General features: G+C 48.2%; 2 protein-coding genes across 7 annotated transcripts in view; both read right to left on the minus strand.

Annotated features, from left to right (window-relative positions):
* Nucleotides 1-807: 807 nt before the first annotated feature.
* On the minus strand, nt 808-4,833 carry Znf22 (zinc finger protein 22). 2 transcript variants are annotated; one of them, XM_023721273.1, is made up of 2 exons: nt 4,748-4,833; nt 808-2,965 (listed from the first exon to the last, which is right to left on the minus strand). In XM_023721273.1, exon 2 carries the CDS (start codon nt 2,875-2,877, stop codon nt 2,149-2,151), a length of 729 nt encoding a protein of 242 aa, XP_023577041.1. In that variant the 5' UTR covers nt 2,878-2,965; nt 4,748-4,833; the 3' UTR covers nt 808-2,148. The 2 variants fall into 2 exon arrangements, with proteins under 2 accessions (XP_023577041.1, XP_023577043.1); XM_023721275.1 differs by lacking the exon at nt 4,748-4,833 and adding an exon at nt 4,499-4,718.
* A 986-nt stretch (nt 4,834-5,819) lies between these two features.
* Nucleotides 5,820-13,852, minus strand: part of Rassf4 (Ras association domain family member 4) — a 30,535-nt gene continuing 22,502 nt past the window's right edge. For all 5 annotated transcript variants that reach the window (XM_023721272.1, XM_023721271.1, XM_004636598.2 and 2 more), the window contains 3 exons: nt 12,711-12,832; nt 11,778-11,875; nt 5,820-10,776 (listed from right to left, as the gene is read on the minus strand). In XM_023721272.1, coding sequence (XP_023577040.1) covers nt 10,716-10,776; nt 11,778-11,875; nt 12,711-12,832 — 281 coding nt within the window. In that variant the 3' untranslated portion in view covers nt 5,820-10,715. The remainder of the gene's footprint in view (nt 10,777-11,777; nt 11,876-12,710; nt 12,833-13,852) is intronic.

A 13,852-nucleotide genomic window follows, 5' to 3' on the forward strand; every position in this document is an offset into this window, starting at 1 on the left:
TGTTGTGATTTCTCTCTCTCATTAAATGTTCATTCCAGTAGCATTTAGCTACCACAGAAGACTACAGCAAATGTCACTTTTTTTTAAATTTTATGTATTTGGTACAGGGTCTCACTACATAGCTCAGTAATCCTGTTTTCAGCCTCCCCAGCACTGAATTACTGGTGCACACCACCACACCTGGACTTGGCTACCAGCTCAGTGCGACTAGGGGAGGCGCTGGCATGGCATGCAGTACCAGGGATCAAACCTCAGTCCCTGCACTTGCCTAAGCAGGCACTTAATCCACTGAGCTAAGGTTCTAGGTAACATACACAAACCAAGTCAAAATAGGACTAAATTAAAATCTGTAGTACTTGCTTTAATATACATGAAAGATAAACACATAAACTATGAAACCTAACTACACAGCAATCTGTCGCAGGATCTTGTGGCTATCATCAAAATAGGCAATTAATAAAACTTTAGAGTGGTCTTGGTTCTGGCCAGAAATTATTCCAGACATGATAGTAAACCCACTGAAAGGCCAAAGCCATGCCTCTGCTATAGTGACTTGTGATTATGAACAGGGGACTCAAAGAACAAGTCTTTTGTAAGAGAACCACAACTGCCTCATATTTACATTTTTTAAACTATTAACTACAAGGCCATCTTTTATAGCCCTGCATTCAAGCAAAGGTCATGAGGCACACAAATTTCAAGTTTCAGGAGCTCAAAACAGCTAACACAAGTGATTCTTCCAGAAGGTATCCAGGCTTATTGTCTCAATCATTAAAACATTTTTCCAAAAGAAAAATAAAAAGGTAGTACTATGCAAAATACTTTATTTTTATGAATAACTGTAACTAATACAGCAGGAAATAATTACAAAATATACCAAAAAATCAGAATGTTAACATTCAATAGAAATGAAAACCTGGGCTGAAAGTTCATTAGAAATGTGACACTTGGCACCATCTTGATGAATATTAAGAAACATGTTTGCTAGCCTTAACCATTTCTTGTAAAACAGAAAAGGTTTTAAAGGAGCTACTTCTGCTGCTGACAAACATTTGTCTAAGATAGATCTTAAGCTCAGTCTTGAAGACATTGTCTGAATTGTAGAATATTTTGTTGGTAAGACATGGTTTATTTATTCATGTAGATCCAAAAGGCTGGCTCAGTTTTTTAGAGCACAAGAAAACACCTAGAGGCCATGGGAATGATGAATAAGTGATACAGTAATAACACCATGACAACTGACAGCATTGTATGACTACACTTGTGTTCTAATTCAATCCTCACTTTGGATTCTTCAGGAACTCTGATGAAGAACATGGTGAAAAGCTGGGACATTCTTCTTCAGTAACTGACAAAAACAAAAAGGGAGGGAACAGAAGAAAACTAAAACAGGTTATGGGGATTAATAATCTGTGAACTTGAATACATTTTATTACATTTGATCTTGAGTCACATCAATAAGTGATTCAAATGTGTTGCAGAACTTCAAAACTAATGAAATTATTTCCTTTTCCCTTTAATGAATGGTTCTTTGCACTTAAGTCCTAAAACTGAGTAATCATGGGTATGCCTGCATTTTCACCAGTTTATTGTGAAACATGATGCTTTTTGTCAAAATAATACAGAAATTTCAAATGAGGTCAAGGATCTTCTATTCTCAAAACATGTTCTCAATTCTTTGTGATCCAGGTCATACTTAACAAAAGGGGGCAGCTGGATTCCCACAGTGTGAGCCCTCATTAAATCCTCAATGTCTTCACAGTAGGGAGGGATACGGTATCTAAGTATTCTACTATTAACTGGCCCTACTTCTAAAAACATATTCTCAGTTCTTTGTGCTCCATATCACATAAAATAATATGTGATTGGACCCATGTAGCATCAGCCCAATGACATTAAACTTTCAATAACTCCATGCTAGGGGAGGATCCAATATCTAAGTGCTCTATTAATAAGGGTCCACAGTTCTAAAAGCATACTCTCAGTTCTTTCTGCTCCGTGTCACATAAAAAAGAAATGAGAGCAGGTGGACCCAAACAGCATCAACCCAATGTCATTAAATCCCCAAGGTCTCTATGCTAGGGAAGGATTCAGTATCTAAATCCTTTACTAGTAAGCATTCTCAGTTGTAAGACAAAAATTTTAGCTTTACTTTTTATTTTTTTTAAAAATGCCCGAAGCTGTGCCCTTTCCTTGGCGGAGACCAGCTGATGACTTCCTTCCTGCCCCAGCTTTCCAGGAGGTCACTAGGCGAGGTTTTGCCCTGATGGTTTTGCCCCGGCGTTTCTGGGGCTTCTCTTCCTTGTGCACCTTCACATGCTGCCTCAGATGAGAGCTCTGGCTGAAGCACTTGCCACACTCACTGCACTCGTAGGGCTTCTCCCCAGTGTGGGTTCTCTGATGCTGAATAAGGTGGGAGCTCTGGCTGAAACATCGACCACACTCATCACACTGGTAGGGCTTTTCTCCAGTATGGATTCTCTGGTGCTGAATGAGATTTGAACTCTGTTTAAATCTCTCTCCACACTCATCACATTTATAGGGCTTTTCCCCAGTATGAATGCGACGATGCTGAATGAGATTAGAGCTCTGGAAGAAACTTTTTCCACAATCAGCACATTTATGGGATTTCTTTCCAGTATGGATCTTCTGGTGTTGAAAAAGAGTGGAATTCTGACTGAAACTCTTTTCACATTCAACACATTTGTAGGGTTTCTCATCCAAGCTTCTTCTCAGCCTGCTCAAACCGGAGTCGAAGCGAATGGTCACTCCCCATTTCTGTCGCTGTCGGACTGTTTTACGCTTGCTCTTGTTCTCATAGGCTTTTCCTTGGCTTGAGCCCCGAGAAATTCTCCCTTTACGTTTTGTTAGCCTCATGATGAAAAGCCGAATGTATTCGTCAGACAGTCTACTGTTTTCTAAACTAAAGTCTCATTTCCTAGACTTAGCAAGGTCAGTATTTTCTCTGTGGAAGAAAAAAATAAATTATGGATGACCCAGCATTCACTTTTAACACCTCTTCAGCTCACCAAAACTACACTGATACTCAACTATGTGTTTAACACAAATGAAAACAAATTCTGGGGGGAAATACTTGAAGAGTAATTCTAATAATTCCAGAGGTTAAATTTAATTAATATCATCACATTGTGACCAAATTTGTCATTGTAGTTTTGTCTATTGGGAAGGACAAAAAAAATGAGGTTAAAAAAAAATTTTTTTTTTTAAGTATATCAGGCTAGGGAGATATCTTGGCAGTCTAAGTGGCTGCCTGGCAAGTGTTAAGTTCCTCAGTCTGATCCCTGGTACTGAATGCCAGTCTCAGAACCGAGGGCAAGCTGTGCAAAACCGGGTGTGGTGGCATATGCCTATAATCCCAGTACTAGGGAGACTGAGACAGGAGGATCACTATAAGTCCAAACTGCATAGTGATATATATGTAATCCCCACACTTGGGAAGCTGAGGCAGGACCGTCAGAGTTCACAACCAGCCTACAATGTGTCAAAATAAAAAAATAAAAAAGGCTGAAGATGTAGCTCAGTGTAAAGGCTCTGCATTTAATTTCCAGTAATAGGGGAACAGGGAAACCTACTTGTAAATTTTAAGTTTACTCTGAATCTAGTTGAAAGTACCGACAGGAAAAATCTCAGCAAAGAGATGCATTACTATTACTTTGGATTCTAATGACCCAAGAAAGAGAGAAAATGACAACAGATCTTTTCAGTTAAGAATATGAAACTGAGTGAGAAAAGTGTAGTAACTAAAACACAGAAAAAGGGTTGAAAGTAATTTTCATGTAAAAATAGGATGGAATCTTTTAAATATTCGTGTTAAGAACATAAATAAATTCATTTTATTTACTCTTATGGTTGTCTCGAGGCTATTTAAAATTACTCAAACATACAAACTGAATATCCCAAGAATTCCTAAAATAGATGGTAGCAGAGTGGGAGAGGCCAGAACTGAAAAATAAAATTAGTGAAACTATTTTCTTCAGGTTGCAGATTTTAAAAATAGGAATATTTGCCCTGTGTTCTTTCCAAATAAGCACATAAAACAGATGAAAATACACGTTTTGCCTTTCATTTTGTATAATGGCGACTCCAGGCTTTACAGTGCACAGGACTTTTACTGAATCAATTAATTCACTGTAATTACGGTATGGGTATGAGCAAACTACATACACTATAAAAATGTAGAGTACTCATCCATTAACTCCATCAAATATTTGCAGACTACCTGCTACACAGAAGACACTGTGTTACTTACACGGTGTCCAAAAATTACCTATCACAGTAATTACGTACTTTTTAAAGCTTTTTTTTTTTTTTTTTTTTTTTTTTTTTTTTTTTTTTTAGCTAAAGCAGTCAGATGCAGCGGGAGACTCGGGGAGGCCAGGCCCGCCCAGATGCGCGGTGCAGCGCCGGCTCCCTTTCTGGCACCGCTGGCTCCCTCTCTCGCCCCAGGGCCCACCATCCCCCATCAAGCGGTGCCTACCCTCCAGAGAGCTGGGTAGGGCCGCCGCCATCGAACAACCGGCCTAGCGCGGGCCGCTGCACAATGGACGCGACGTGGCCCGCGTGTGGGAAAGGCCCCAGGATCCCACCGCCCGTTTCCTCCGCCTCTGGCCCCAGTTCGCCACTAAGGCCTCGCCTGGCCGCCCGCGACAGGACCCCCCCCAGCTCAGCCTTCCCGCTCTGCCGCAGCCGCAGCCCCCAGGTACCGCGGCACGCCGCGCCCACTCACCTCTCCCGCCACCGCCCTAGCCGGACCTTGCACCCCGCCGGAAGTGCAGGACGTTTGCCCGCCACCGCGGTGGCCGCTCTAGGAACGAGGCGGAGCGACCCTCAATGATCCTAGCTCGCTCAAGCGCCTGAGTGACCCTCTAGGATCCCGGGCCGCCTCACCGTTCCCCTCCCGCGGCTGGACTAGCGCCGCTCTAGGAGCAGGGAGGAGCGCCCTCTATGGTCTCGGCCCCTAGCGCTTCGCTTACTGCCTTCCAGCTACAGTACCAACCTCCTGTCTTCCTCTGTGCCGCACTGGCAAGGATCCTTCTGGCCTCCACGTGGATTCCGAGTTGGAGATATTAGGAAACCGCAGATCTCCACATCTAGTCAACTGCCCAGGAGCCCTTCCACTTGTACAGTGGACACCGAGAACCCACTAACCATAAATGAACTCAGACACCTGACCTGGGGCCCTCACCCCAGTAATACATGACTCAACCATCCCACCAGCAAATTCTGTGGAGTCTCCCCTCAGATACAATCAGGATCCAGCCTGGCACAATGTCCACACCTCACAGTCTTCACTCCCTCATGCTGGGATTATAGCTTTGGCTTCTTGACCTTTCCCCCCAAGATCCTTCTAAAACCCAAGACACGGCATCAGTCAGTTCAGAACAGGCCTTCCCACTTTAGAACAATCACCAGAACCCCAAAGTGCGCTCAGTGACGCAGCCTGTTGTCTCATAGAGTCTGCTTTATGTCTATAGAGCTAAAAACTGTGTCCTGCAGTAGCAGGCACTTGGTGCTTGTCTCAGCGGTGGCTTTGTCTCACCAACATGCTTATTTCCTGCACAGAGCTTTTCCTCCTGTGTTCTGGCATCCATCCTTACTGTAGTCTCAGGAAGCAGGGACCATCACATCTCACCCTAAACCCTAACTCACTAGAGTCCACCCTGGGGAGGGGCCTCCTGCTCTGTAGCTGGAGAAGCATGAAACTAGGCCATGAAGTTCAGTTCAGTGATCTTGTAGTGTCTGGGCAGTTGTGAAGTTTACATGGCAGGCTCTCAGCATAATGCAAAACACGTAACAAATGGAAGCTATTAGGGTTTTTATTACTAAATTATCACAATATGTTGGTGTTGATGGTTGGAGGGGCTGGTGGTGGTGGGCAAGAATGAGAGATGCCAGTGATGGTTTTTCCAGGTTTCAAGAACAAAAATGATCTGCTGGGACTGTTTTCTCTGTGTATATGAAAATAATAAACATTTTTTCTGAAACATATCATAGTAAGATAGTAATGAATTAAAACTCACCCTTTCTATACCCCATCGTGTCCTTTTGTCTCATGCCTGAAGACAATTGGGCCAACCCCAGATATGTACAGTTTGGAGACCAGGTAGACTTTTAAAAGGAGACACATAAAAACCAGGAGGAAGTAACAGGGAGTGAGTGGTAGGCAGGGGCAGAGGTGAGGATGGAGAGAGGCCAGGGGCAGAATAGAATGAGGAGTCAGAGGGAAACAGAAAAGGAATAAACAGGCAGGATTTATGCCCTCAAGTTACTTATTAACTGCTGCAACAGTTGACCTTGACACAATGCTCAGCGCTCCGCTTCCGCTCCCCACTCCCTGGATGCCTGTTTGAAGCACTCACAGAGCCTCATCAAGCACTCCCAGGTGTGGCTGCCCTGCCTGGCCACAGCCCTGGCCCCACATTCCTGCCTCTTGCAGGTGACCCTCACTTCCTCCTCATGACCTGCCCATACCACCCATGTAGTCTTCACCATGTGACTGGTGTGCATGTGCGTGGATGTGAGGCACCTCAAGCCCAAGGGGATCTTTGGTCCATCTCTACCAGCTCTGTGATCTTTCCCTTTGCAACCTGGCTAGGGTGGGCCAAGGAGGGGTGGCTCCTGCAGCCTGCGATACAAGGGACAGAGCCACCCAAACCTATCTGTGCCATCACAGTCCCCTACAGCAAGCACAAGAGGAAAATGCTTTCATAGAAAGGTTGATGTGCCACCCAGTTACCTGGAGAGATAGGAAGCATTATCTCCATTTTATTGATGAAGAAACAGAGGCCGATAACCTGGCTCCCACTTACATGACTCCAGCTATCCTGATTGGGACTGCTAGTGTGCCCTCCAGGTAACCTCAGCTCACATCCCAAACCCTACAGGAAAGCAAAGTTGTTAAGAGAATCAGCTTAGCATGTTGCCTTGGTCACTGGTGACTGGATGGTTTCCTGACTGACCTTGGTCATGCTGAATCTTTGAGGGAGGCCTGGCACCTCCCTGCTAGTCTGGGCCCACCTTTGTCTAGCTCAGTGTGTAAACAGCCACCTTTCTTCTGCCGCAGGGTGCAGGAGCCTCTATCTTGCTGTCACCCAAGCCATACTTCTGTCCACAGTCCCTCATAAATTGCTATCCTAGGGCTGTCTTTTTGTCTGGTCTCACAGCACCTTTTCCCTCTGGCGGCTGGTCCTCACCCACTAGGACCTAGCTTTTTTCTGAAACACCATCAAAAGTTACATACTTTTATCAATAGAGAAGCTAGAGAGTTAGAAATTCCATGCTATTTTAGAACAAATTAAACAATCAGGAGCAGTCACATCCGAAATTTAGGAATGGAAAGAGTGGAGGACACACAGTTAGGGGTCCTAACTGCATCACCTGGTCTCTGGTCTGTATATCTCTAGGGCTGGCTCGAGTGTTTTCAGGTAAGATATGCTGAGAGGGCGAGGACACCTCCATGGCCAAGGCTTCTCTGTGGAGCTGGGACCATGTTGCCCCTAGTGCAGTGCTATTGGACAGGTTCCCACTAGGAAAGAGCACCCACTGGGCTAGGTGCACAGGAAGTGCCTGGCTAAACAGCTCCCTTCTCTCATGGTCTTGTCCCTGCACCCTTCCCTGTGCATGCTCTTCTGCACATATTTCTGTACTTTCCGTTTCACAAGCATCGTCTCAGCGGGAAGGCTGCTGCCTGGGTCTGTGTTGTCAGTGCTGATCAGCAGCCGAAGAGCAACCAAGCGGGCTCCATGACCTGATGCAGTGACTAGCATGGTTCTTCTCTCCAAAGTGGACCTCTCAGCTCAGGGGCCCCGAGCAAGGCTCTACCTTGTATGTGAGACTTTGCTTTGCTTCTTCTGCGGTCTCAGTGAAAAGAATTCCTACTCCTGTAGAAACCATCCCTGTGACTGCCCCAGGAGGATGATCCATGCCTGCTGCATGTTGTGGCCTCTCTGCACGTCCATAACTGGCTCCCTCCCAACCACAGCGTGCAGCCTAAATATAGCTCGTGCAGCTGCTGTTTTTGTACTTAGAGCTGCTAGGCTTTGACCTGGCTTCCTGAATGGTTACTGCCAAGGGCCTGAGGCCAGGGGGCTGCCGTTCACCTCTGCACCTGACCAGGATGTCCCTCTGCAACTGTGGGCACTTGAGCCCCCATTCACAGCCATGTCTGGCATCTCCAGTCTCTCCACCAGTCACCTAACCAGGCTGTGTCAGCCTTGGCCTTTTTCCTGGGAGCTCAGGGGCCAGATGTGTCCCTGGTACATGGCTTTGTTTTAATGGTGAGAGGTTTTTAGCCCATTTTCTGGTAAACACTCCAAGTAGGCAGAGTAAGGTCACTGCTGCAGAAAAACAAGCTGTTTTTGATTCCTCTGGTCATTTGCTCTGAACAAACAACACTGTTTTTCCTGAGTTCAGTCCTTTTGCAATCATGTTCATCCTATCTAGTGATGTTTATCTTCCTGAAAGTTCCCCTAGGCTGACTCAGAGGATGGTGCAACTTAGAAGACTGCACTTTCTGACAGGAACAGGGATCTTTGCTTTACACTGGATACCAGGATTATGTAAAGCATGAGGAGTATGTGGGGCCATGCCATGAACTGAACTAGACAAAGCAGTGCCCCAAGCAGCCGAAACTGCAGCTCTGTCTGATGGCCTCATATGGGTCAACCTGGCTTTCCTGAGGGCCTCTGATCAAAAGCCTTGCAAACCCCTGCAAGCACTACAGAAGACATTTTTCCCTTTTCTGTGCAACTTGTTGAGACTTTTCCTAGCCATGATATTCAGAAATTAGCCTTGAAATTTAGATTTAGCCTCATCTAAAAAGTCCATAAATTATACTTGAACAGTTGCAAAAAAATATACACCAACAAATGAGGTTTGTGCAAGCAGGGGTTTTCCTGCTATGATGACTTCCAGAGCCCAGGGTCAGGGTGCCTAGGTAGGCATGGACTTGGCCTGCCACACCAAAGGCCCTGCCAGGCAAGTGCCAGGCAGCCTCGGCCTTCTTCCAGCTCTCCTGCTGTCTGGCCTGTTGCTCCCAAGGACAGGGCCAACTGGGGCTCCATCTCTGTCCCTTGGGGTCAAACACAAAGCCACTACTCCATTACTACTCAACAGGGCACAGAAGTTGTTCCAGAACTGAGCCACAGGCCCATAGTCAATTTGCACAGGCTCAGAGTCAACTTCCCCAGAACCCGTGCCTGATATGATCCCACCCTCCCTTGTGTCCCTACATGGAAGGTCCTGAACTGCTAGGAGTGCTCAGAGCCTGCAGTTCAGGGGAGCCCTGGTGGTCCGCCACCTGCAGGCCCCACCAGTGCATCCTCCTCTGTATCTCAGGCCACACTGGTCCAATCTCAGGCCACACTGGAAGCAAGGAGTCTTGTCAGTGTCAACTGTGGCCATACATGCTATGGGATAAGAGCTTCCAAAAGCCACAGTGGACACACTGAGCAGCAAAGATGAAAAAATCCCAGTCCTCTTCATGTCCACAGCTCAGAACAGCTAATTTTATTTAGCCCTACAAAGCTACAATGTCAGAGCAGAGGAGCAAAAGTGCACTGCCCTCCCTGGCAGCCACCTCTGACCACAGAGTTGGTCTGGGGAGCCCTGGCACCCCCAACTCACCTTAGGGGCTCCACACAATGAAGTGCTCCCCAGCTATGCCCTGTCCAGAGTCTGTGTGGGGCTACTGCAGCACTGACACACAATCTCTTCCATCTCTCCAGCCTTCATAGTTCTTCCCTATGGATATGTCACCCATACACCCCAAGGAAAGAAAAGCTGGGGGACTTCAATTTGCAGTTTTAGACAAACACCTGTGCAGCTGACATAAACTGCTGTAGGGTTTTTTAAAGCCTTCCTCATTCATTCCAGAATTCTCCACCAGTTAATAAATACATTATTCAGTGTCTGGCCCCCAGGAATTTAAAGCCCTCTCTCTCCAAATGGGCCTTTGTTCTCGTTACTGCACTCTGATGGGGAGAACTGAGTCACTGCCCAGTGGACCAGAGGTGCACAGATACCCCTGGGACTGCGTGACAGTGTAAGCCCTGCCATCCAGAGCTGAGCTGGCACCGCTGCCATGTGTCTCCATGGATCAAGTTGACAGTACTCTCAGTGAGCTCCAGTCACAATTGCTTTTGGGACTCACTGAGCACAAAGACTGTACAGAGAAGGGACCTGTGGTCTTTCTGGTAACCTGACTTCTGCACTGGGGTGCAGGGCTGTGGCTTGGAGGCCTGGATCATCATGGAGAAGAGGAATGGAACATGGTTTTCTGCAGCAGAGCTGAATGGCAGCAGAACATAGGGATGGACAAGGCTGTCATGGCTCCTGGGTGATGAAGGCAGTGCTGGTGGCCTGCATTGTGTGCTGCCCGAGCAGGTGTGTGGCACACATGGGACTGGCAATGCTCAGCCAGAGGATGAGGCTGGTGCCACAGCTTCAGGGGCACTCATCATCCAGGCAGCCACTCTGTAGACTCAGGCTAAAAGACTTCTGGCTCTGAGGGCCTTAATCTGTCCCTCACAGATTCCAGGAAAGCAAAGTTCTCTGTACATGGGCTTTGGTGCATTAGAAGCATGGGTGCTGGATTCCTCAGGCAGTGGTGTAGTCAGTGTGGCTGGTCAGCACAGCCATTGAGTTTTATGGCACTTGTAGCTGGGGGAAGGGGACAGAAGAGGCAGCCGCAGTGTCTATTCGACCTCCACCAGCTGTGCCAGGCGCTCTAGCATTGTGAGACGCAGGGCTTGAAACCTGCAGGGAGATGGAAATAGGAACTTGCTGATGCTGGGGGGACAGTAGAGGAATGGGCACACAGGTGACTAGCCCAGGGACTGGTGCTCCCACTGCTATCTCCTCTAGCAACAAAGGGCAGAGCCCACCAGTTTCCATGAAGAACTGTTGCCAGGGCTGCGGACTGCACACGCAGCAGGACGAATGTGGTCAATTCTATTCCTTAGACGCTGCAGTAGAGATGGGAGGCACCAGGGTGCACAGGGCGGTGGTAGGGATTAGGAGCCCATGTTCCAGCATGAGCTCTGCAAATAACCTACGTTACACCCTTCTTGGTGTGGGACTCAATGTCCTCTGCACTCTGGAGTCTGACTAAGGGATTTCCAAGTCCTTCGTAGCTGTAAAGCCTTCACGACCTGACCGGTGGTAGTGCACTGGGTAGCTCGCTCTGATGGGGTCCCCACTGGCTCCCACTGTGGGTGACTGCACAGATGGGGCTGTGGCTCTCCAAGGTCACCTAGCCCAAAGCTGGAGTATAAGGACCCTCACAGCCCCTCCCAAGAGCTGCAGTCTTCTCCTTCCCACAGGGCAGATACTCTCCGGGTGCCTCTTTGTGCTCTGCCTTGCCAAAGGGCAGACCCTCTGGGACCCGCAGCCTGCTAATCTCACGCAGCTGGCCCTGCAGACCTTGCCTCCCCTCCACAAACTGCCCTCCAGCAGCAGCAGCAGTTGAGTCACCAGCAAAACTAGAAAGCTTCACCCATTGGGGACTGCACTCCTGCCTCTCTTTGCCTTCCTGGGTGGCCACCTGGGATCTGGCAGGAGGCCAAGCCTGGGTGGGCAGTCTGGGCTGCATCCCTTCCATTCACACAGCTGTCATTCCAGCATGCCCTCAGCACCAAGCAGGGGCCAAAGTGGTGCTGGGTGCATCCCCCAATCTTGGGGTGTCCACCCAGCAGAGGGGTGCTCTGTGTGCCCAGCCCAGTATTAGGACCCTCAACTGGCTGTGAACTGCTGCTTACTTCATGGTCAGTTTGATGATTTCTCTTTCCTCTTCTTCTTTTAATTTTTCAACAAAACTGTCCAATACAGGCATTTCAAACTTAATATATTGAGCGACCTAGAAAATCCAAGAACATTTTGATGTGCTTTATGCAAGAAGTCAAAACATGCTTTCCTTGCCTCTTAGCTTCCACAGTGGGCCAGGCAACCAATGGCCCATGTCCAAAGAGCCGCAGGTGCCCCCTTCCCATGCCTCACTGCTCCCTATGTGGACAGAATAGAATCTCCTTATCTCACAGGCAAGGCTTATCCCTAGAGGAAGCCTGGATCAGATTATAAGAAAGGCACCTGGTCCTTGCTGGAGGGGGTGGTAGGAAGGGTTTCTGACAATGGAGGAAATTCGACCAGCCTGTGGGGGAGGCCCAGGGAGACAAAGCCCTACCTTCTCTGGGGCCCCAACCCTATAGGCTTCTGAGCCAACTTAAATACCTCCTTCCTTTACCTGCACTAAGCCCCAGATAAGGAACCCCTGGAGAGTCTGTAAGAAAATCAGAGCTAGGGGGCCTGCCCATTAGCTCAGTTGTTTAAGTGCCTGCTTAAGCAAAGCACTCAAGCTCAGGATTCTGTGGTTCAATCCCCACATCCTCAAACCTCACCAGAATGCCAGTAAGGCATTCTGAGCTAGGAAAAAACAAAATCCTTCTGAACTTAAAAAAAAAAGAAAAAAAAGTAAGAAAATCAGAGCTAAGCATCTTCCAGTGGAGGAAAAGGTATCATACACTAGAGAAGAAAAGGAACAGGCCATGGCTTCCTAGCACTCAGGTCCCTCTTGGCCTAGGCCAGCCAGGAAGAGGGCACCTGAGCATCAGGATAGCTCCAGTGGGCACTGCCACAGAGGGCCTGGGCCAAGGTCACCCCACCTCCTCCCGTCTCCCAGTCTCAACCCCACTCACGTCATGGGGAACTTCCTCTCCCAGGTCTGCCTCCATCAGGAAGATCTTGACAATCTTCTCACAGGGCCCATGCAGGATCCTGGAGATCAGTGGGTACTCACAGTCCTTAAGCTTTGTCCGCTCTAAAACAGAAGGTGATTCACACAGCTTGTGGGACGTCAGGGTGGTCTCTCCACCAGGAGAGGAGCATGACAGAGAATGGGTGGCCAGAAGGCTCACTGAATCTGCTGCCCTGAGAGATGGATGATCTTCGGAAGGACAGCAGAACAGGCCAGCCCATGTTGACCACTGTGATGCAGGGTTATTGTGGTGACAGAGCAGACATAGGGAAAGCTCAGAGCCCTCCTTCCACCCCCTCAAGGCAGGGCAAAAGTTTGTCATGATGTCCCCTTTCTCCACCAGGAAGGACAGAAGTCAGTCTCCAGAGACAACTTGGTACTCTCACCCACCTGAAGAAAGCACCATGAGAATCTTCATAAGGAAGCTTGCTAAAAATGAGCTCTGTCCTCATCTGTCCCTGCACCCTCCCTGCCCCATGACCTCCACAGTGCCACCTGGAGACACAGCCTCTCCCCTGTGTCCTGGCCCCTCCTTTGCCACATCTAGGGATAGTCCACTGGCAACACCACGTGAAACCCACAGTGCAGCAGCAAATCTGCTCACTAAACCTCATGGAGCAATCCTGCCTGCATTGCCCTGAGATCCTACAGGGACACTAAGGGAACAGCAAGGGACAAAGTGAATCTTCCTCCAGGCCAGGGGCCTCTTCAAGGAGTAGGCAGTTGTGACCCTGCCAGCCGGTGGCTTTGATGTACAATGTGAGTTACAATTCATGTGTTCCTAAAGCAGAATCACCTGGGAAAGGCATCCCTGAGAACCCCCAGCCCCTCCCTGCCTCTCCAATCCCTGATTCCCCTCTGAAACTAAAGCCTCTGTCTCTCTTGAGGGTGCACTCTGATCTGAATAAACTCTTTGTCTCATCTTAGTGAATTCCTTTGCTGCACACATCTCTGGCTCTGCAATGGCACCAGGAGGCTATGTGAGCCCAGGTTCTCTCACCCCTTGGGTCACAGTCCCAGGAGCACCTGTGGTCAATGCACCTGTGAACCACCTGGGCTGCTTTTTTTCTTGCTAATCTGACT

Source organism: Octodon degus, unplaced genomic scaffold (assembly GCF_000260255.1).
Source record: "Octodon degus isolate 3935 unplaced genomic scaffold, OctDeg1.0 scaffold00081, whole genome shotgun sequence".
Lineage (NCBI taxonomy): Eukaryota > Metazoa > Chordata > Mammalia > Rodentia > Octodontidae > Octodon > Octodon degus.

Bases quoted from the DNA above. Each gene is read 5' to 3' on its own strand.
- Znf22 (XM_023721273.1), bottom strand. From the start codon at position 2,877: ATGAGGCTAACAAAACGTAAAGGGAGAATTTCTCGGGGCTCAAGCCAA.